Source organism: Cryptomeria japonica, chromosome 3, assembly GCF_030272615.1.
Source record: "Cryptomeria japonica chromosome 3, Sugi_1.0, whole genome shotgun sequence".
NCBI lineage: Eukaryota > Viridiplantae > Streptophyta > Pinopsida > Cupressales > Cupressaceae > Cryptomeria > Cryptomeria japonica.
In genome coordinates, this window is record NC_081407.1 from 663234152 (window position 1) to 663258466 (window position 24315).

Below are 24315 nucleotides of genomic sequence, written 5' to 3' on the forward strand. Positions count from 1 at the left end.
TGAAAGACCCTTTAGCCCCCTGTAATGTATTAAATCTATCATACGTTAGGCTTTGTTTGTCCTTACCTGGCAACAACATTATATCAATAGGTTGATTAGCAAACATTATATTTCAGATAGTAACATCCCGGCTATTGAAACACTTAATATCAAAACACTTAAACTTATCTAGCTGAGCAATAAGAGTGCATATATGATTGGAGATATGGAGATTGTCTAATAGAATTATTCGAGGTAAGGGGGAATTTTTTTTTTAAGTTCTACTTCCGTAAACATCCCCTTTCAAGATTTGAAACCATTATCCTTGTGAAGATGCAAGATTTTAAAAAATGGCCGCAAATTTACATGGACATCAAAGTTTCATATAGCTGGGCACTTATCCTTTACTGCATGTGGTCCCTCTTTGTAAATACTCATAATCTTGAAGTTCTCATATTCCCCTTCATCCTTGATTACATCACAATCCTCCCTGATTTGTCCATATGATTTACCAACCATAGAGAAGCATAAAGGATCTGAAGAATGATTAGCACAAACCCTTTCTGGGAGGCATTGAGGCCCTTGGCACTGAGACATAAAGTGAATGCCCTTCAATTGTATTCGGATACTGAAGTTTAATCTCTTGGATCCTGGTACCATATTTCAAATCAATTGATAAGTATTTGGGAAATGATTTAGAAAGATTTAAAAGCAAGCAAACCCTTACTAGAAGGTGAGTAGTTCAAACGACAGGAGATCATGCTTGATGAATATGCCTAATTAATTTACAAATACTCAATCAAGTCGAGATCTCTATATTCGAGTGGTAAAGATGGAAAAGATACCCAGAAAGGTACGAACTTACAAATCTTAGTGTCTGTCATAAAATTTGGCACCCATGCATCCCTTAAATCTATGAATTTTATCTCTATCTTGCTTTGATTCAAAAATTGCAATAAAAAAATCATGCCCATTATCAATGTAGAAAATTTCCTTAATCCCTTTCCAACAATTCTTTGCCCAAGAGGATAAATCAGAAGGAGTAGGAGGAGAATACTAGAACTCACCAATAAGTGATCGATCCCTGAGATCTGAAATTTGAGGTTGAATGAGGTGATGTGGTAGAGAAACCTTATGTGTTCCATCATCACGACCATTACCTATGTTTGCAGAATCCAACCTTTTCCTCCTCCATACTTCAGCGATTTGAGTTGAGGGATAAGTCAATGCCCTATTTTCTGAAATAAATGATTTACTGGTATGCTGAGAATCAAAAGTATTTTCAAACATTTTTGGATTGAAGGGTGCACTAGCATTAAGTGGGAAACGTCTCTATCCTCTTTGGACTGGGATATTATTCAACTCCCTGAGGAAGCTTGGCTTTTGTATCGAGATAGAGTTTGACCAAGATTAAAAAGATGGAATCCCATACTTTTCCTAATCATTTCTCTCAGCTTTGTGGCCGCGTTTGGATTTGAAATCTGGTTTGGATTTGAAATCCACCTCAGTGTCCTCATAAAATTTATTCGAAAACCCTGCATCATTTTCTGGTTTTCGAGTGTTCTGAAAGCGCCTGAAATCATCGAATATATGAAAAAAATTCCTGCTTTTCCTTATTGATTCTTTTTCTTGGGCAAGTCTTATGCCGTTCAGAATGAAAGGGTCTTGAATGGCGTATGCTTGTCCACGTATTTGGGAATTTTTTATCTCGAGTACTTTTCTGACCATATCTGTATCCACCATGAAATCCCTGTCTGACACTGTTCCATACTCTGCCATTGGCCTGGTACGAGCTTTTGAAATTTCTTCGTACCCATAGCCCTCTACCACTTGTGGACGCCATCCCTCCTATAATTTTAAAAATCAGTACTTTATGGAATTGAAAAGTAAATATAACTATTCACTTTTTATTAATAGTAATATTAGTAATTTATTTATATAAATCTTTATTATTAGTATTATTAACATAATAAAAATTATTTAAAAAATTTCTTTGTTGTCTACTTGGACAGGATTGAGTTTGAGAAAGAGGGGGAAGATGAAGTTCAAGAGTGGGTAGACAAGGATGAAGGGGAGGCTTCTATGAGAATATATTTTCATCCCCCTTTAGATTAGGGGGAAAAACCTTAAAAAAAGGAAGAGTATTGATAATAAGAAAGCCCATAAGAAGAAAGATAAGAGGTAGATTTGTTGGTCTGAAGGATCTTAGATTTGCGATGATAATGAGGGAAAAAAAAAGAAAGTCATGGTTAAGCAGAGTCAAAATATCAAGCCTAGTGGTGAGATGGAGAAGAAAAAGACAAAGGCAAAGGGGAAAAGAAGGTTAAGGATGCACACGTCAATAACAATACCCCTAAGTCAAATGTGGGTAGTGGTATGGAGTACCAAGGACGTGATATCACTCTCGATATTCTTGAGGATTTCTCTTATCTTCATGTAAATGTGGAGGTGATTTTAGATGTCCTTGAATCTGAATTGAGATTGACTAAGTGGTTCTTCTTAGAAATTAACAAAATAATGTTAAGGTCAGAGTGATGTAAGAAATGATGGACAATAGGAGAGTTTTGAATGAGGAGATGGATAGGAAAACTCCCCACAGTTAGGAGGCTACCCATAATGGATGAAATGGCTAAGGATATCCTCAACTTGAAAAATGCTTATGAGAAAAAGGTTACAAGTTTGAAGGAGAAGCTTCATGATATTAATCATAACTTGAAGAGAGTTGTCAAGATCAACCATTGTACCATCTAAAATAGTACAGAGGGAATTCAAATTTTAACTAAGGAAACTAAGGGAGCAACATGTCTCTAAGTATGCCACTGTTGGGAAAAGATATGAGGATCAAAACAACAAATATAATGGTAAACATGTGAAATAGAACAATCAAAAGGGTTCAATCTCTTAGACTTGTGGTAGTAGGAAGAAAAAATTCAAAGTTGAGAAGAATGAGTTGCTGGGCCTCACAACACTGCACAAGGACTTCAAACCATAAATAAGTTTTAGTAAATCTTGTTATTAATTTTTTGCTTTAGGCTATTTAGTCTCTTTTTTTTAGTTGTTGTTTGATTGTTGATTGGCAATGTTTTTCTTTTGGGAAAAATATTGCGATAAGGTTTTGGGGTTCCTTCAAAACCTATTTTACTCTTTGATAAAAAAATATTAGTTCAAAATTAGAATATTATTATAATATTCATGTTACAAATTTAAACTATGGATGAATCGAATTTGTCTTCCTTTTCCAATCTATTTTCCAGTGATATTTGTCACCCAATTTTTTCCTCCAACAAGCCTCATGTGCCTGGCCTATTTAATGAGTGAAATACTATCAAACAATTGACTGCTTGACATCAATTTATGCTCAAACAATCCCAACCCATCTCACTCATTTGTAGATCTCTTCATATTTACCCTTAGTTAAGATAGGGGTTCATTTAAGTATTGCTTTCAGTGTTGGGGTATGCTAACATTTTTTAGGCTGTTTTATTTTTCCTTATTAAAATGTATGACAAGAAAACCATATATGTTCAAAGGTTTTAGAGGTGATATACATAAGGTTCAACATAGGGCACACAAGTTTCTATCAAGTTCTTTGTGCAAATTCTTTAAATAGAACCCTTCGATAAATTTACACAAGTTTCTACCACATGAAGGATCATCCACATTAGCATGAGAGGAGCAACGAGGAGGTTCTAAAGTCGAAGGAAGGTTGGTTTGTAGGAGGCTAGGAGGTGGCACAATAGAGTTCGATGGTATTAGAGCTGCACCAAAAGTAAGAGAAAAATCATCATCTTGGGAGGAGTCACATGATGAATCAAAATAATTGAATTTTAAGTGGTCAGTAGTAGCATCCTTCCACCATATAATAGAGACCTTATGATGTAAGTGGGAACATTTTTTGGCCAGATGATTGATGGAAAAGAACCAACAACATATAAAAGGGAGACTCTCATATTACGAGGTTGAATCTAGGGCTGTAATGGTTACCACTACTTTTTTTTTTTTTTTTTCAAATCATTTTCACCACATAAAATAGCTTGCCAGTATAAAATAAAAATACTTGCATCATTAAGTTTGATTTGATTTCTTAATTCATTCAAATCACAATACATATCTTTGGAAACATTATTATCATAAACCTGAATTGAAATAGCAACACCAAACATCAATTGAATTTAATTTAAGTCAAATGTACATCCATGAAATACCTCAAATAGGCAGAAAATAAAGTTATTAGAGACCAATTGCAAAGTGTAGATTTATAATAATCATGATCAAAATTATGTCATGGGTTCTTATGATTGAAATCAAACCTCTAGGAGGTTGCAATAGGACCAAAGACATCCCCAATCAAGTAAAAAAACCCTTGAAGCTAATTATAATTATTTTTCAACAAGAAAAACACCTCACATGAACTAGATAATACTAAAAAACCCTTTAGATGATAGTTCTATAGTTGATTTGCTGCTATTTTGTATTGGGACAACTAGCTAGTCTTCCAAAAACCTCTTCTACCAACTCCAAACTATCTTAGTAACACATGTTATCTCATTGTTTAGTCCAAACACCTTAGAAAAACATGATTAAAATCCTCAAACCTAACTATAAATCCTTGGCACAAATTTCAAAGAAACTCACACTTGTACAATCTACCTGGGTGGTGATTCCTCTTATACATTTTGAAGTCTCCAAAAAAACTTCAAATAATATATGGAAATTGGTCACCCAATTGAAGGAAATGCATAGAAACAATAGCCAAAAGAAAATAAGCAATACCCTAAGAGATATGAGCTAAGATTGGGGTTCACTTGTGGCTGGAGGTGTACAAATAAGTCTAGAAATCTGCCTAAAACTAGAAAATGCATCAAAATAACAAAAAAATACCAATGACATTAAAACGCCAAAGTTTAAATCAAAATACCATATAAATATTCCTCTTGGCAAAACCCAAATCACCAAAACTTTGTGAAACTTAATGCATTTCCTAAATGAAAATACCAAATTGAGCTACGGTGGTCTTTCACCATCAAAACCTGTTGGTGTAATTATTTATTCATGTTGGATATTATTACACCTTACTTAAGTTTACTTAGGATAATGCATTTCATAGTAGTTTGGGTATGAGACACTTGGGTGTTTGTGCCACATTGGGATAGTGTGTGTAGGAGAATTTCCACCTTTTGTGGTCTTATCTTGTTGTTACATTCCACATTCAGTGGGTGATCCACCTCATGTGGAATATTATATTGTTTCTCCTACCAACCCCTACTTATCCCTACCTACCCTTGTTTCTTATTGAGCCACATGTAATGTTTGTGTGCTCACATATCCATATAGCCTTGCCTATATAAGCAGACTCATATTCATTGTATGCAACTATTTATCATTTACCTATTGATGAGAATACAATTTATTCTTGTCCTATATTTTGTCTCTCTATTTTTTACTTTTCATTGAGCTCTTGATCTTGGCAAAATCTCACAAAACCAATAGATTGAAGAGGGTTTTTGTCCTCAACCACACCCAGAAGAAATTATGCAACTCATTCCAACATCATTAAGCTATATGTGCAAACTTTGTTTGAAGAAATGAGAGCCCAAACTCCAATTGAGAGAGTTTGAAGGGAAATTAGGGTATTTTAATTTTAAATATTTTATTTTGATTGAAAAGGTTCCCATAACACCTTTAAAAAAAGCTTTAGCCCTCACAACCTAGGCATCCAACTTGTGGACATTTACTTTACAAAATATTTAATACTTAAGTTAATAATAAAATAACACTTTAATACTTTAGTGTAAATATTTAAAAATAATTCCAATCACCTGATGATAACTCACCGAGACATAAAAAATGAAGAATAAAACATGCTAGAACCAACTAAATTGGAAGATGATAATTGATGCAAACATAAGCACATATTGTAAATAACAATGTTTTGTAAGAGCTAAAGAGAAAAAAACTAGAATACCTCAAAAAATTCTCTACCACGCAAACACTTACTATGAATAGTGTGGTCTATGAGGACCAAAGAGAATAAGCCAAAAAAATCCTAGAAAGATTGGTGCCATTAAAGAAATTACTATAAATAGCAATTTTCTTCAAGCACTAAAGAGAAAAAAACCTAGAAAAACCCAGTGAGATTGGTGTCATGCAAGAACTTACTATAAATAGAAATTTCTATTAAAACCCACTAAAATTGACAATTGAGTTTACCAAGAACATTGGAGCCCCCCCAAAGCATATGGAAACCTATGAAAAAACCTTGAAAATTGGCCAATGCTCACAAAAAAAGATGACATAAAAATTGGGACATTATATTCCTCCTTTCCCAAAGATTGCTTGTCCTCAAGAAATTCCAACTCATAAACTAATTGAGCCTAGATAAAACTCAATGACACTCTAGGATCCCAAATAAGTCTAAGAGATTTGTAGCTCCATTTTCTCAGAACACTATACTCCTAGGCTCCTACATAAGTGATCTACTGAAGTCCTCTTGTATGAAGAAAAACCAAACACCACAAAATCTCGACCATCTCCTCCACAAATTTCTCTCCATAATAAAAAAATCATGGCACCATAGGAAAAAAATCAAGAAAGTTAATAGCTATCTTCCTCATTGTCAACACGTGCACTCTAACAATATGTCTATCACTATTAAGAAATTTACTACCCAAAACATAATTGTAATCTTGAACAATTGTTTGGTGCCTAAAAATCCATCCAACACCAAACATGGTTAGCCAAACTTATCATTCCCTCTATCTAATACCATAAACTAACCTTAACAAGTGACCAAATGGACTAATATTACATAGGTTTGTTTATGTTCAACTCTGATTTTTCAAAATACATCACTTGTGAAGAAGAATAATTGAAATAGTAAAAAAATTGGCCAAAATGATTTTTTTTTATTATTCCTTTGGCTGAAAACATCCTTCCAATAAAAACCAACATATAAGAACTCCGAGATTTGATTAAAATATTCATCTAATCCACTTGTATGAACACAAATGAACTCATAATATGAGTATAAAAATAGGTAATAACAACATTATTTACACCTTCATGATCCATAAGCTCCCATGGTATGCCTCTTCCATCATCTTTAATGCCCAATAACCCATGCAATTGATCTCGTTTATAGGAAATCTCCCTCAAAGTGGCTCCCCCTTACTTCCACTATAATACTTTGATTATCATGTGAATCTCATCCAAATTGAATTTGGAAATGCTTTAAGTCTCAACATAAAGACTCTCCAACCCATCATCTATTGAATCACCATAGTAATCCTCTCCTTATGGTGAATCCACAAGGTCATTCCCCATGCCAAAATAGTCCAATCTATCATGTACCACTATAGGAAGCAAACCATGACAAGAAAAATGATCTTTTCCCACACTTTCATCAAGCATATCAAAAAGAGGGCTAGGGTATACTAGCTCTACATCCATAATAGGAAGAGCATTTCCTACACAACCATTCTCAATCCCATGATAACTTTTATAACTTTGTCTAATTTCTGAATAGACAAAGATTATTACCATGCCATTTTGATTAAAATTTAGCTATCATGATGCAATTTTTTATTTAGTGTTGAGATTGAACACCCTTGAAGAACTCTCCCAATGCTACAATAACCATTCCATGCAATCAGTTGCAAACAAAAATGCTAGGTTTGAAATCTTTGTGTGCAACATTATATAGAAGCCATTAAACATCAATGTGTGAGCTGAAATCCATTGAACTAAAATTGAAAGCTTTTCCCAAACTTGTTGCATATTTTTGGAATTAAACCAAATCAACAATCTTATGATTTGAAATATTATTTCATTGACTAATAATGAATGGTGAGCAACATGATTAACTTGGGAATCATCAATGTCCTTTCTGATAACTACCACAAGAGTGAGATGTCTATGAAAAAGAACACATTAACAAAATGAAGTATCTTCCCTGGGGGAAATCTCTTGGGTCCTATTATCAGCTCTTTGATAATATATAATTGACACAAGTTTAAAATACTCATGTGATCCATGATATCAAAAACTTTACAATCCTTGTGTCCTTGTATGTAGCTTGGTTCAATAAAAGCAATATCATGATTAATTATAAAATCATGAAGATCCACAAGATACCATCTCTTGTGAAAGTCATCCACATGGATCTTATGCATCTCCATAATATTATCATACAAAGATAATGGATTTCTATTTTTTATCATAGAATTAACATTTTCTTCATACCTTTCATTGTGTCCAAATTGCATTATCCTTCCTTCCTCTTGACTCTATGGATAACTTGGCTCCAAATTAAAATCCTTTTGGAGCTCAACAATTCCTTCAACCAATTGGTTAGCTTGTACATGTAAGACCCCAATCTTGTTCGTAACTTTCACAACTTTTCTGATAAGCTCATTTATGATGAATTGATGTCTTAACTGTTATTATTAACATGATCTAGTATTGGATGGTTACAAAATGCAGATAGTCCAATGATGGAACATGATGTTTGAGATTGGCAAGGGATTGAGGAAGATTATTAGCTGACCAAAGAAAAAGGGAAAATCAGAACAACTCTATCCAACTAAAGGGGTACCAAAGGTAAGTTGTGAGGTAAGTCACATATATTTGAATTTATATTTAAAATTTATATTGGTTAAAATTGAAAAGAAAATTGATTAAATAGTATAGTCAAATGGATAAAATTGAATTTAAAATGTATCATTGTTAAAAGTGAAATCAAACACATCCAATGCATAATGGAACTTAGCATCATGTATATGTGTTATTTACTAAAAAATGAATTTGGTCTTGTCAAGGCTTGTGAGAAGGTGATCAAAATGATGTCTTGCCCAAGCAATTATTTGAGAAAATACATAAAAAAATGTCTCAATGGAAGAGAGGAGAGCCAGCTAGACCCTGTCAAAACATTTTAGTTATTGAAGTTATTAAGTGTGAATTAGAGAAGAGAGTCCAATATTGTTTTCAGTCAAGTTTAATCACATTATCTTTTAGTTTTAATTGATTGCACATAAAATGTTAAGGTGAATTTATTGTGTGAGAGTTGAAGAGTCTAAGGATTTTGTCAAACTCAGATTTAATATTTGAAGGATTTCTAAAGGGTTAAAGAGGAATTATTTTATGTGTTTTTATTGTTCTTGGGGACCCTAGGTAGGATACTAATGGGATAAGGGGTCATTTTAAGTACTCATATTGTACTTGGGTCAACATATGATGCTTCTATACTTTCCATTTCAAGGAATGGCGAGTTTATGATTTGGGGATTGGAGAATTGACTTGTCTCACTCTCCAACCCACTCCCCAAAGTGCATTTATGAACCTTGGGGAGAGGAATAAGGCTCACACATGTGAGCCACCTTCCAAGGTTAGGATAAGTGTACACACTTCACACCACCCCAAGAGTCTCACACATGTGTGAGAACTAATGGGTAAGTGTGATGAGAGGGAAATAATGGGAAGGTGACAAGTTTCACCTCTCCATTCAAGGGATTCAATTTTGAATCCTTAAATAACCTTCAATGGAGGAGGAGTTTGGGAAAATTTGGTTTTTTGAGAAGTCACTTTTGGTTTTCTATTGGGGTGAGGGAAATTTGGCTTATGGAGAAGTCACTTTTGGTTTTCTACTGGGGTGACAAAAATTGGAGGGAAAAAGCTCTTGTGATGGAGTTGTCAACTATGTGGGAGGTCATGGAGGAAGGAGGAGCTTTAATCTCACAAATCTCATGAAGAGATAAGTTTGTTTAATCTCATCCTTGCCTTAAACCTCTCTTGTGATGGTAGTTTATTGTTGCATGGTATGTGTCTTGAGTAGTTGCTCTCAATTATCTGTTGTGAGTTGGGCAAATATGGTTGTGGGAACATTGTGGGTTGTAGTTATGAAATGTGAAATCTTGCACATTTGTAAGCTTGATAAATAAATGTGAGGAATGGGATTATGATGATTCTTCTAGCTTAGGGGATGGCTAAGGTCTCAAAATGGCCTAATTATGCCATGGTAGGGAGGAGAGTTTTACTTCTTCTATTGGCATACATTTCCTATGGATCTTTTTTTTTTATAGTTTTGAAGATTATCATTTTATTTGAAAATATGAAGAGGAACAAGTTTTCTTCTACTAGCATGGTATCTGCTATATCTCTTACAAATGTTTCTTGGAGAAATATTTGAGTCTTATACCTCTTGAATGCATGTATTGGAAAGTGAGAAGAAAGAAATAGGTGTTGTATCTATTTTTTTGTGGCATAAATGAGTGTATGCCAACCTAAGATACTAGAAGAGTAACCCTTCATTTGAGAACAATGTAATAAGTCAATATTTTACATCTCTATATTTTGTTTGAATATCTAAAGGCATATGGAAATGAGAATAATGCTCATCGTAGAAAAGATATGCTCCTTAAGATTGAGATAGTAATGTATAGTCAATAAACATTGATAAGAGTAAATATGACAATTAAATGTGATGAAAGAAAATAAGAGACATATAATGTGTATATATCTAAAATTGGCTTGATATAAATTAATTAAATATTAATTATTTAATCAATATCTATTCCTCTATCGATAAATAAATTCATTCTATCCGATTCCTCTAATGATTAAATAAATATTTATTTATTTAATTATAATGTTAAAACCTAAGTCCTAAATCTTCTAAAGTTTCCATTAATTAAATACTTCTAAATTATTTAATTCCTCTCCACTTCACTCTTCATATTGCTCTTCCATTTGAACCTTCCACCTCACTTGCCACCTCGCTCACATGTGGCTAAGAAAATTAATTTTTTTAAATATTTAATTGGACATTTATCTTTAATATCTCTCCTATTCAAAATAAAGTGAGAGAATTATGTGTCACCTTATCTTCTATTCATTCTCCACCATCCCTATTTTCAAGACTTTGGTTTCTCCACCTCCATGGTCAAAGGTGTCTCATGAGATAAATTTCTCACGAGGCCTACCTTTTCTCTTACATTCCAACAACTTGGAATGTTTCCTCCTCCTCCTCCTCCTCCTCCTCCTCCTCCTCATGGTCATGGAGAGCATCATGACATGTAGCTTCTCCTCCCTCCTTTTCCCCTACCTTGTCAATGTAGGAGGAACATCCCGCTTTCTAGCTCTCACAATCCAACCAATTCAATCTTAGCCATCTATTGTCTCAAGACCAATTCATTGATCTTTTCCACTTAGGATCAGAGCCTTGGATTTCCTATAAAAGGAGACCTCATATCCTCATTTTGGGTAATACTCAAGAGTTTAGTGTGCTTATTATACTTTCATGCTTTCAAGAGATCATAGCAAATATCAAAAGTGTTTCTTTGGCTTTGAGCTTCCATTAGCATAACATAATCTTCATTGTTGCATTTAGCATCATAGGTATGTTATTTTAAGCTTCCTTACATCATTAGTTTCATCTCATTAACACACCATCTTATAACCATCTTAGCTTTGCATTGTAAATTCATTCCACTTTGCATCGTTCAATCAACCATAAAATTCATTCTCTTTTAAGTCATGTTGGAACAAGATTAGTGCAAGATTCTGAGAGAAAACATCAATTCCAAGATCTTAGGAGATACAACACAATGCAACAATAAAGAGGAATCAACATTTTCAAAGTATAATATATATTTTGTTGATTTCTTTATAATTTCATTGGTGATACTTGATTTAGTAGAATTCTAGATTATTTGTGGTATATTAGTAGGTATTGTAATGTTACATAATGTATTAAAATAACCTCTATCATATTAATCCATTTTAAATAGGAACCTATCTGATATCATATATATGTAGGCTTTAAGAAAGCATAGACTTATGCGCTACATCAAATATATATTATAAATTCATATCTATGTGTATGATCCAACTAAATTATATGTATACTATTTAGAATATGAAAATTCATTTTTAAGACAAAAGAAAGGTGTTTGTCCACATTATTGTCAGGACTGGAACTCCTCTTTGACAGTTTAAGAGAGAACAAATAAACAAATCCTTGCACAAATTTAAGTTTGAATGTATTATAATATGTGAAAAAAATAGTAAATAGAATGAATAAAAACTGTCACGGGGCTCCAAGACTACCTCATAGGCTAAGGCTCTGCAAGACTTAAGGTCTCGACCCATGATGATTCTAAGCTCTAGAAAATATAGTAAACTGATTTCATTTATAAGTCAAATTTCCCCCTGCACCGTGGGTCTACAGTATTCATGTACTCAAATAACATAATAACATATATGCCAAAGGGGAGAGGTTGATGTCTTCATGAATCATCTCCATAAAGTTGGACTAACTTATGAAGTCCTACTGGCCGAAGGCATTCCTTATCTTCTTTCACCTCTGTAATACTTATCATTGGATCAACTAATAATGAAGTGCAACAACATAAATAATTTGAGTAGATGCAATTCATTTCATTAGTTATTGAAGGTCCTTATAAATACATAAAAACATCTTGAAGCTATTCTAAATTTGAAGGATATGATAATTTACTTGATATTTTCAATTTAAAAGAGTCTATTGTTGAGATATTTTAATAAACAATTAATTTTTCTTAGATATTGAACAAATGAAAGGTTTTTACATATAGAAACATTTGTCATAACTATCAAATCTACGTATAAAAAGAAATACAACTAAAATGTATAATATTATGGCATACTATTCTAAGAAAAGCATGTAATTTTTTTTTTGGCCACACTTAAGTTATACAATTACTAAGATGGTGTTATATATTTTTCTCTACTTTTCTATACAAAATTATATAATAGATTGGAATGCAATTTATTTTGTGAGAACTGAATCAATTTCATATTTTTTAAACGTATATTATTTCCAAACTTAAATCAGTTGAATTTCATATTTCTATTATCAATATTATTTTCTATAAACTTTAAATGTAATCAAATAAATGTTTAATTGTCAATTATATTATTTTAATGCAATTAAGTTGAATAAAGGTTACAATATATATTATGAATGTATACTTTTATGTGCCATGCTTATTTCTTAAATATTTATTATATTTAAATTTACATTGTCACATCCTAAATTTATAATTTTAAAGAGAAAAATATATAAAACATTGTAATTACCAAAAAAAACTTAATTTCTATATCTTAATTACAATTTATATTATAATTTCATTCAAAATTATAATCTAAATATTTAATTCATATATTTAAAAGTTAAATAATCATTAGATGAATGTCAATTTAAAACAATAAATTAATCTAATCGCTCTATTTTTAGTAAAATAACTAAAATGATTAAATAGGGAATGAATCTAGAGCTTATGCTCTTCAATTATTTGAGCTTATTTAATGGTATGTAATTGTGGAATGATTGACTATTCATCTATGAATATGATAATAAATTAATTAAAAATTTTATATATATATAAAATTTAAAGGAAGATTGATAACCTAGCTGCTCAAAAAAAAAAAAAGAAGTGGTGAAGAGAATAACAGAAATTTGGAAAGAGAAAAGTCTCTTATTATAAGAAAAGTACACTAGTATACTAGTACATTGCTTTTTCCATAACCATAACTATATAAATATTACAGAGGTAATTTCAAAGAGAATTGGCTATGCGATCATATAAATAATCACATATATAAGAAACACATCTCACATCTCCCATCTCCCATCTCCCTTTACATTTCTTTATAAATGTATTTCTGATGATTTATATGACTTCAAAAGAACCAGAATGGATTTTCTGAGTATATTACTTGTATTTATGTCCTTTCAAGATGAAATGGTTGGAAGTGGAAACTGTGGTTATAGACATATGTTCATGTCCAGAAGTCTTGGAAAACAGAAGAATCCGAAGGCTGCTGCGAAACAAGGAGTGGAATTTTCCGAGAGTTTTAGAGATTGAAGCAAACAAAGCATTTGGGCATCTGGGGCGTACCATAATCTGATTCATGCGCACGCACTGTTTCTCCAAATCTGTCATTCTCATTCTCATCCGACAGAATTCAAATCTGAGGTCTCTGTTCTCCATTCGAACTGATTCATACCCATCCCTGGACGAACTTAATGCACTCAGAAAGCGCTTGTTCATCACCTGCGAAGGGCATTTGTCCCCGAACTCTAAATCGTTTGTGCTTCCGCTCTTGATTTCATGGCGAAGTCTGAGCTGCTCGAAGTAGAGAACTTGCACGACGACGTGAAGAGGAAGGCGATGGTTTTTGGCGGCGTGCATGCATGCTTCCGCCGACAGCTTTTGACAGTCCATCAGCTTGCATAGCTTGTTGCGCTCCCCGTCCGTTGCAGCTGGATGAGCCTATGCAGTCAAATTTACACCCAATTCATACATAAGAATGATAAAATAGTTGTATTATTTTTGGTAGAGTTTTTTTTTTTAATGTTTAAGAATAGTCTTTTCGAAATCATGTTTGTGAATTTTATTATGAGTTAAAATGACTTTAATCATAGTATAAATTATTTTATTTTGACTCAAAACAATTTTAATCATAATTATTACTTATTGCATTAACATGAGTGAATTATAAATAGTAGATTAAAATTTATCTCTTACGATTGTTCATGATTCATTCCATATAACAATAAGGAAATACTAAAACTCATGTAGAAGTTATCTATTCTAATATCATTTCAATTCAATCAAGTATAACTTTAGTCTACTTAATGCATTTAGATGACGTGACTGAAGTACTAACACTTTTCTAAGCTCACCCATTCCAATACTATATATAAGACAAGCCCACCTATAACCTCTGAAGCAAAGTGTAAACTGAGTGAGAAAACCCTAGGGGTCGGGTCAGATTTCATTTATCTAAATACTACTACAAAAACTTCTAGGCAGGTCATCCAACCCAAAACTACTACAACTTGGACAAGTTAACTTTTCCATCTTCGTACTACTATGATTTGAACAAGAATGATCATCCATCCCAATATTTCTCAACACTACTATTGAAACTTATGGAAAGATCACAGATCTCAATACTACAACTCCAAGATTTCAACTAGTACTTTGAAACCAACAACTTATTGATGATAAAGGTGAAATTATCAAAACTTCCTTGGATTTTATTTATCTAAATACTAATAATAAAACTTCTAGGAAGGTCATCCAACCGAATAGCACAACTTGAACACTCAATTGTTCCACCTCAATATTATTATGATTTGAACAACTACATTGCTCCAAAAAGATTATCCATGCCAATATTTCTCAATACTCCTATCTAAACTTATAGATAAATCAGCCATCTCAATACTAGAACAACTAAAATATATAAATAAACTATACTTTTAACTACTCTCATAACAACTACTTACCCACCTCATATCACTTTATAGACCAAAATTACCCTATTCAATAATATTTGGACGAAAACTAATTTAAGAGCAGCCCCTACCCTTAGTTTGTATAGCTATTTGGAAATGAAAAATACTAAAAACAGGAATATAAATGTGTTTAAATATGAATAGAACCTTGAGGCAAATATCAATGGCCCTATAGAGCCCGTCATCAACCAAGCGCCCTTTCTCCCCAACAGCCTCCGCTAAAAGTATAAACTTCGAGATGTTCAAGTTCTTGTCCGGTGCAATCTCCGCCAAATAGCTATCCATGAGCGTCGAAACCTTTTCCATGGCGTTCCCACTGATCTGACTGGCAAACTCCACCGCCCCTTGTTCATCTTCCTCATATTCATCACCCGCAGAGTCTGTCAAAGCGAATGCCAAGAAATTGGTAACAACCCGCTGCACAACCTCCACATCAAACAGAGTGTCAGAGCTGTGCGAAAAAGAAACAACCAGAAGATCATGAGAGGTCGCACGATCGAGACTCATGGCGAGTCTCGACTCCAGCTCCATTCTACACTGAGGCGAAGCGTCCACTGTAATGGCCGTTCTGAGCAGACCGGATAGAAAACTGGTTGGGGCCGCATTTTTACCCGGCGGAAGAAGAGCCGCAATTCCTTCCACCACAGATCGCTGCTCTCGCTGCTTCTGGCTGAGACCATCCAGTGAATTGTGAGCGTAATTCATGAGAGCCCCACTTATGATTTCCTGCTTAACTCCTCTGGCTTTCATGGCGCTCATTATTCTTTCAAAGAAATCTATATGCAGTTCTGTCAGTTTTTTAACCCACGATTCTTCCAAGCCTTTCTGGTCCTCTGAATCCCATCCGTTTCTACACACCATGAGCTCGTTGCATGCCACGGAGACGATGTTTTTAATGCATATGTTCACAATTTGAAGGTCGTCAGCGAGTGGGAGCAGGTTATTGCAGCTGCGGAGAACTGCTATGGTGTTTGCAAGGTTGGGGAGAACGATGTTATTGAAGTAGGATTGTGCGAGTGAGTCTAGGCCATGGATATTGGGTTCTTGTTCCATTTCTAGATATTCTGCTGCGCATCTTATGGCTGCAACATTGTAGGTTGAGATCCCAAGATCGAGTCCGTAGCAGTACTTTGCCACTAACTCGAAAGCTTCTGCTCCTCCTGGCAATTCCGGAAGATTCAGATACGCTTCCACTCTGTCTGTGTCTGTTGATTCCACTGCTAACATTCTGCGTATTCGACCACATTTTGATACCAGGGGAGCCTGCATATAATTACAGCAAATGAAATCTCTGAGGAGTCAAATTATTGGCAAAATTATATCTTTTTTCCATTCAACTCAAAAGTTATATCTTTCTTTCATTCAACTCATATATAAGATAAGAGACACCAGTAATTGATAATGATATCAGATCTTCAATGAATTGAAAATCTGGTTGTCTGTAATTAAATTGGGTATAATTTTATTGTTATGATGTTTTAGATGATCTTTATGGTGATGTGTTCAATATTTCGTGATGATATGATCTATTATCAAGATGATAGAGTTATGGTAGTCAGATAAATCTTGTAACTCTCTATCAATTACAAAGGACATATTGGTACAAAAGAATTGCATAAAATTATATTCAGAAACACTACGATTTATATCATTATCATTCTAACATTATTTTATTTGGTATTAGTTTTTTACAGTCTATGTTAAAAAATAGAGATTGTTTCTAAATTTGTTGTGCATATTTTTTAATTGACGTTTCAAATCATACTCAGTCATCTATTATCAAAAAGAGCAAAAGAAAGAAGATCATTATGATCCTAAATATAGACCAGAAAACATACATGACAAATACATAAATAATCTCTATTATTATATGAAATTTTAATTTGACAATTCTTACTTCATTAAAAACGTCAGTCTTCACATTATTAATCAAATAATCTAAAAACCTACCAAAAATTAAAATCTTATTATAAAATCAAATTGCTTTAAAATTATGTCTTTCAGTATCAAAACCTTCATGATAAGTGTTAGTGAACATTCTAATCATCATCTTCATCTGTAAGTGTCAGTAATGTTTGGGATCATACTTTGAGATAATGTGATTATCATTAGATTGATTGAGAGTTACGGAAGTTAAATAAATTTTATAACTATCTATGAATCATGGAGGGAAACAATGATACTGAAGAATTGCCTACAATTTAATTCAGAAACACCAAGATCTATACTCATTTAGAAATTATTTTATTTGGCATTAGTTTTCATAGTCCATGTTGAAAAATAGAGATCGTTTCTAGATTTGTTATGCATGGTTTTTAATTGACGTTTCCACTTGCACTCAATAATCTATTATCATAAAGATGACTAGAAAGAAGAAAATAGTCTAAAATTCAGATCAGAAAACATATACAATGATACAGAAACAATCTCTATTATTATATTAAACTTTAATTTTACAATTCTTATTTCATTTAAAAAAATGCAAACCTTTACCAAAAATCAACGTCTTATTATAAAACTTTAAACAGATAATATTTCCAAATTGTTGGAATGTGTAGTCTAAATTAGGTTTAAATTATACATTTTTACCTATATTTAGAATGATGACTAATCCACTGAATCAATTCAAAATTAAACAAATGTGGATGATTGATAAGCCTGTGTGTAAGATTACCTTGTGAAGTGCAAAACGAGCTCCTCCAGTTTCCACAGTCAAATCGCTCGGAACGTCCAAAGACAACCTGAACATAAGATTAGGAAATATAAGATTAAACCCAACAAACACCACTATATATTTTGATTGAGGATAAAATCCATCTGTAGAAACAAAAATCACAAAGACGTAATGTTTGATATCATTATTATGTTAACAGAAAATAATTTTATGCCATATCGCTGGATTTTCTAAGTAGAAAACCAATAGACTTCATTGTTAAAAAATGCGATTTAAAAAAGAAAATTTGTTTTAATGGGCATACCAGTCTAAGCAACTCTGAATGCTTGTTAATATCATCGTGACTCAATCTTCGTGCACGCAGTGAAACAAATACAGAAGAAATACAAACCCAATTCCCAATTAGACCGTGCATTTTGCATTTGACTTAATCCTTATATAGAATACATTTCTACAAAGCTTTTGAAGCCTTTGTTGGGGGTTTCAACTTTGAAATGATGGCGAATTGCAACGGTGTAAAAAGCTAATGATGTGGGGAAGTGGCAGATAATTTTTCAGATAGCGTGTGGTGTGGTGAGCGAAGATTATCCTACCAAATTTACTCTAAAAGTTGGGCCTCTTTTCTGTTGAATGAAAATGAGAGACAAGATAAAAGTGGGTTGAATAAATTATTTAACCGTATAACAGTAAGTCATTTAATGCACATATTTTCATGCCATTTCACGCTAGATCGTTCTGTAAAGCATAATTACTGCCACTATAATTGAAGTTCACAGGTTTATTTTATCAATGAAATTTCGTTTCCATGCTCTTAATAGCAACCATTACCCCAACGAAAAAGGTGATAGTTATTTATGCTAATATTTAATGGACAAAGTTGAGCTGTAGAACTTTTCTTGCAAATGACGAAATTGGAAGTGTTACAGTTGTCGAGATTATTTATTTATATGTTCCGTCTTGGTGACGAGATGAAGCTTTTCATTTTGTGGGGTTCTCTCGCCATATGTCAAAACACTTATGAACTATTTTAGTATGATTGTAAAAACTACAGTATTCTTACCTAGAGAATCTACCTGGGGTTTGAATTTGATGAGTACCTTTTCCTTTCAATATGACCCAGTATTCCAAAAACATTATAGCAAAGGATGGATGCCCAAAGAAATCGCCCTAAATTTGGTAAGAACCTTTTTCTTTACAAGTATGAAAATTAACAAACGTTTGTTTAGCTTTTATTTTGTAACAAAGGATTAATTAGCCTTTATTTTCCCTCCTCGATCTTTGGGCTTAATCAAAACTATTTATCATTTATATTTAATATTTTTATCAATAAAATGTAGTCTAAGAGGATTGAACCTTTGAATTAAACCCCGGTCTAAGTTAGGTGAGACCACAAATTGAGGGGTTTCATTTCTGCAAACAAGAAACAAGAAACATAGGCTTGAAAGCTCATTATTGAGAAACACTAAATCATATAGTATTACAAGCTAAGCTATTGTACCACATTTATAATGGGAACATAGATGCATATTAAACAAAACCTCGTTTTTCTTCCTTTCCTCTACACCACTGTCCATTTCTCATCGATGTCCTTAACACTCTTGATCTCTTTAGTCTTCACTTGGAGGGAACTACTTTCTATAGGAGGCTCAATATCAATGCATTCAATCTAAACAACTAGTTTCTCATCTGCAATAGGGTCTATGGAATCCTTAACATTGTCACACTCCATCAACGAGGATTCATCAGAGTCCCTAGAAGGGATTTGAGCTAAACTTGGAGGCACCTTACCATTGTCAACACCATAGGATATTGTTGGGCCATTTTCAAGGGTATTGTCTTGAATCAAGCAATAATCTTCTTTCTCCACCAAGTAATGATTGTATATGCTAGAATTGGAAACTAACATACTGCAAAACATAAATGATTCAACCACTAAACCTAGCTCTACAAAAGTATCCAACATACATCAATGAAGAACCTAAAAACATGCAAACAACAAAATAGAAAGATATTATACCTTCACATACTCATAGGGTTTGATCTCCATTGTTTCCTATCTCCATTGGTCTTTCTTAATGTATTATGATTGCTCTCAGATTTGTATTGTGCACAAGAGCTCAATAGAGAACAACTGTGGTTGTGTATGCAATTTGACAGAGTGTAGGTACTTCACTTGATTGATTGATATGGAAGGATAGGAAAAGGATCCTCTTTTCTAGAGAGTACCCTAAAAATGGAGGGCTGAGATTAATATGTGGAGGGATAAATGGTCGTCTTAGATTAGAGGGTAAGTATAAGAAATAAGAAAGTATTAGAGAGGTGGTTAAAGGTAAATTAAGAGATGAATGACAAGTGTCATGGAGGGAAAAATCTAATGAATTAATTAAATAAAGTAAGATTTAATTAATTAATAGAAGAGATGGGGCCAATTAAATAAATATAATATTTATTTAATTTAGGGAAAAGGTAATTTAAGTAAATAAAAATATTTATTTAAATTAGGGAAAGGCAAGAATAGGATTAGTGAATTAATTAAATAAATAAAATCTATTTAATCAATAGAATTCTTAGCATAAAATAATTAAATAAAAAAATTATTTATTTAGTTAGGCTAGGACAATTTTAGGTGTCTACATTTTGCCCCTCTTTGAGACATTTCAATTTATTGCATTGTTTCAAAGAAGATTAAAGCACTGGCATGATAAGTTGCCCTTGGTAAGGAAGATGACATGTCCCCTCAAGAGATTGGGTGAATTTTTTTTGAAAAATTCAGACAATCTCTCAAAAAAGAAAAAGGCTAGAAAAATATTAAGTAGGAAGGGTATGCAGGTGAAAAAGATTGAAGATGGGTGGAAACAAGGTCTCTAGGATCATGGTGACCACAGGGGGTCACCACGATCATCTAGGATTACCCCTCACATAAATAGGAGAGTTAGATAAGGACAACCTCATTTGAATCCATCACTTTCATTGTTCATGACGTAGAGAAAAGGAGAGCTTAAGAGTACCACAACAAAACTATGGTAGAGAGATTCCACCGATTTGAGAACATTTGATGGAACGCGTGGCTTAAGGAGTACCAAGAGTTGGTATGTACCCTAAAATCCTTTTGATTTCATGCATTTAATGCATCATTGATAGGGCTAGAATGTATTTTGCCAAAAATGCGACAATAGGAAAAATGTTGAAATTACATCTATGTGCATTCTTAGCGTGTCTAGGATAGTTTAGAGTGCATTTATGTTAATAATGTAAATATGGTTTTTAAAACTACGTCCATGGTCCTTAAAAGTGCATCTATGGTCAGAATGTGTATAGGATAAGTTTTAGTGGGTTTGCATCAAATGCTAGTGCATTTTTGGTCTTGTTGTGTATATGGCACATATAAGTGTGTTTATGAATTCTCGATGCATTTGTGTCAAATAGTAACGTGTATAGGGTAGAAGTGTGTTTATGCATGATGAAACCGCGTTTAGCGATTTTTCAGTGCGCTTGTGATAAATATAAGTACATGTATGGTCAAAATAGATGCAAAACAGATTGTTGCTATGATAAACAAGAACAACTAGTAGGATACTTAGTCAGATTGATGAAATGCAGTAGTTGCCCCAGCAAAATAGGTTGCAAATTGACTGATGAAGCTGATAAAAGCTAAAAGTACAAAGTTGTGTCACACTTTTATAAAGGAAATGGCCAATCTTGATTCAACTTTTTAAACTGAATTAATAAAAAGTGAGATATATGTTTTGAATTTTGAAATGATGTAAACTAATTAAATTTATATTCTTTTGTGTATTTTATATTTGTAATTTAAAAAAAAATTTAAAAATTATTTGAATATAGTTTTTTATTAAGTAAACACTATAATTTAGTTACCAATAAAATGCTAAAATTGAAAGCCCATACGGGTAGGTGAGTTGGCTTGGGCGGTGGGTTTTCTCCCCATCGGTCTCGGGTTCGATTACCTCTTGGATTTAAGAGGGAGGACTGGTTGTGGGCTCTGGATTCTCTCCTTATGGGACTAGTCTCGCCTCAGTTCGCCCCTTCCAGGCCCCAACTTGGCAATAAAAGTAAGCCCAAGAAAAGGTAGGTTGGGTCGCGGGGATACCCTTGGCGTAATGAAAAAAAAATAAACATTGTAAAATTGAAGTTACATAAGGCACCACACTTTATTTAGTAAATTGTACCATTTTTACTTCAATTTTTTTGTGTATGTTGATAACTTCAAATTTTAGTGCATGGATATATTTTTTGCTATTTTTTATAAATACATATATTTTCAATGAATTTGAAAAGTTGTGTAAACTAAAATATAACTCTTTCTATTTGGTGCCACCTTTTTTCTTCATTATTTATCCAAATTAGAAATAATTATATCATCTTGACATAGATTTCTCTCTCTAGTGCATCATATTTTTTTCAAAATATTTAAATAAATTTTAGTATTTTCCTTGACAAAATAATCAATCTTGTATTTTAGAGTTGATGACCTACTTTTAATATATATATATATATATATATATATATATATATATATATATATATATATATATATATTAAAAGATATATATTTTGGAATATTCACTAGAAGATCTATAAAATGGTATTTTTACATTTCAAAAAAAATAAAAATTTATGAGTTTAAAAATCGAGTTTTTTATTTTTTATTTTTGTTAATTAGACCAAAAGTAATATAAAATATACATTAGTAGACACTTCTAATTTGAAAAGTTGTGGCCCACATAGAACTTAGCTATAATGAATCTATATAGACCATGTATTTGACTAAAATTAATTTTTGGTTAGAAATACTTAAATTCACTTGTGTTGATAAGTTGGCATGAAATGTGACACAATATTGTACTTTTACCCTAAAGATGATGAAGTTGCGAGATAGATATTATAAAGCTCAAGTAAAGATGACAAGATTGTGACACTGATGCAATTGCAATTGTGATTGTAGGCTAATTTAGGCTTGTTGGACTCACGTGGAAGATTCCTGTAGGTGTAATGATTGCTGCCATAATTATCTAAGGATGAGAATCTGACATTGATTGTGCTTGTATTATGCAATACTACATTCATTCTCGAGATTCAAATGAATCTTAGTATGTTGTCTGTAATAGCTGAGTGGTGGTATAGTGAGCACTGCAAGTTCCACTTGCTTACAAGAGAGATGACTATCACATTGGAGGATGACTATCACTAACTGCAAATCCCCATCCATGGACAAATGGTCATTTATGACCGAGAGGGCGTGGATATAAGTGATTTGTATCGTGTATTTTATTATAAGGATTTGGAGGTTTGTAAATGCCACATTAGCTAGGATGAGATGCATGAGGTAGGGCTAGTGAGGTCTACTCGGGTTGCTATTCTCAAAGGGGTTATCATTGGGTATATTTGTATGGACCACATGACACATGGCATGTCTATTGGGTAGGGTAGGGCCATGGAGATGATGCTCACACAGGGAACTTAGTTTTCTTGGAGGCATTGCATGCTAGTTCACTTATATCATGATCTTTATTAGTCCATGTACCTTAGAGGTTGTGGTATTTCAACAAGAGTGACACTACTGCAAATATGGACCTTTGAGCATATTTCTATTATGAGGCTAGTTTTGTATAGAGGATGTGGAGTGAGATGGCTGTATGTCCATATGTACAACATTATCATCCCCTAGCCTTGCTTAATAAGATGGATTACTGGAGGAGAGAAATTGAATATATTGACATAATCATTTGGAGGCTGTCATGCCCAACTTTTGGGCACGAACGGAATTTTTTTTTTTTTTTTTACAATACTTAACTAATTAACGACTTACTTATCTAAAATAATGCATCTTGGTTTGGTCTTAACTATATTTGGTGTAAATCAGGCGATTAAATTCAATTGGGTGACAAGATTTACTAAGTCATCTACGAGCTAAAATATCTCCCAAAAGGATTAACACTAATCTTCATTAATAAATAATTAGAATCTCAAGTATATCGATTAATCTCGAATTTAAACTTTCTTTATAAAATTTGTCTTATCTTTCTTAACCTTCTGGAATTTCTAAGTTTAATTATCCTCGTAATTAATAAAATTAAAACCCCCAAAATTTAAAATTACTTTATAATCCTCAGACTTAATTGGCCCTCTTGGCCCTACAAATTAATTTTGGTTTACACCCTTTTTTTAAAAAATCTAATCTACCTAAATATTTAAAAAAATCCTCTTAAAAAAAATTCTTCTACATTTGCCAAAATATTGCAAGAAAACTCCAAACTTAGTTTTACAACTAACCCCTTTATTTACAAAGAGGTACTAGAATTAT

General features: G+C 32.9%; 2 protein-coding genes across 2 annotated transcripts; both read right to left on the bottom strand.

Annotated features, from left to right (window-relative positions):
* Positions 1-287: 287 nt before the first annotated feature.
* On the bottom strand, positions 288-1538 carry LOC131874517 (uncharacterized). Its single transcript, XM_059217935.1, has 2 exons — positions 1047-1538; positions 288-629 (listed from the first exon to the last, which is right to left on the bottom strand). The coding sequence occupies exons 1-2, from the start codon at positions 1267-1269 to the stop codon at positions 361-363; spliced, it is 492 nt and encodes a 163-aa protein (XP_059073918.1). The 5' UTR covers positions 1270-1538; the 3' UTR covers positions 288-360.
* LOC131068398 (BTB/POZ domain-containing protein At5g48800-like) lies at positions 1417-18332 on the bottom strand. Its single transcript, XM_059217626.1, has 5 exons — positions 18298-18332; positions 17994-18060; positions 15467-16582; positions 13914-14288; positions 1417-1827 (listed from the first exon to the last, which is right to left on the bottom strand). The coding sequence occupies exons 1-5, from the start codon at positions 18330-18332 to the stop codon at positions 1417-1419; spliced, it is 2004 nt and encodes a 667-aa protein (XP_059073609.1).
* Positions 18333-24315: the final 5983 nt, after the last annotated feature.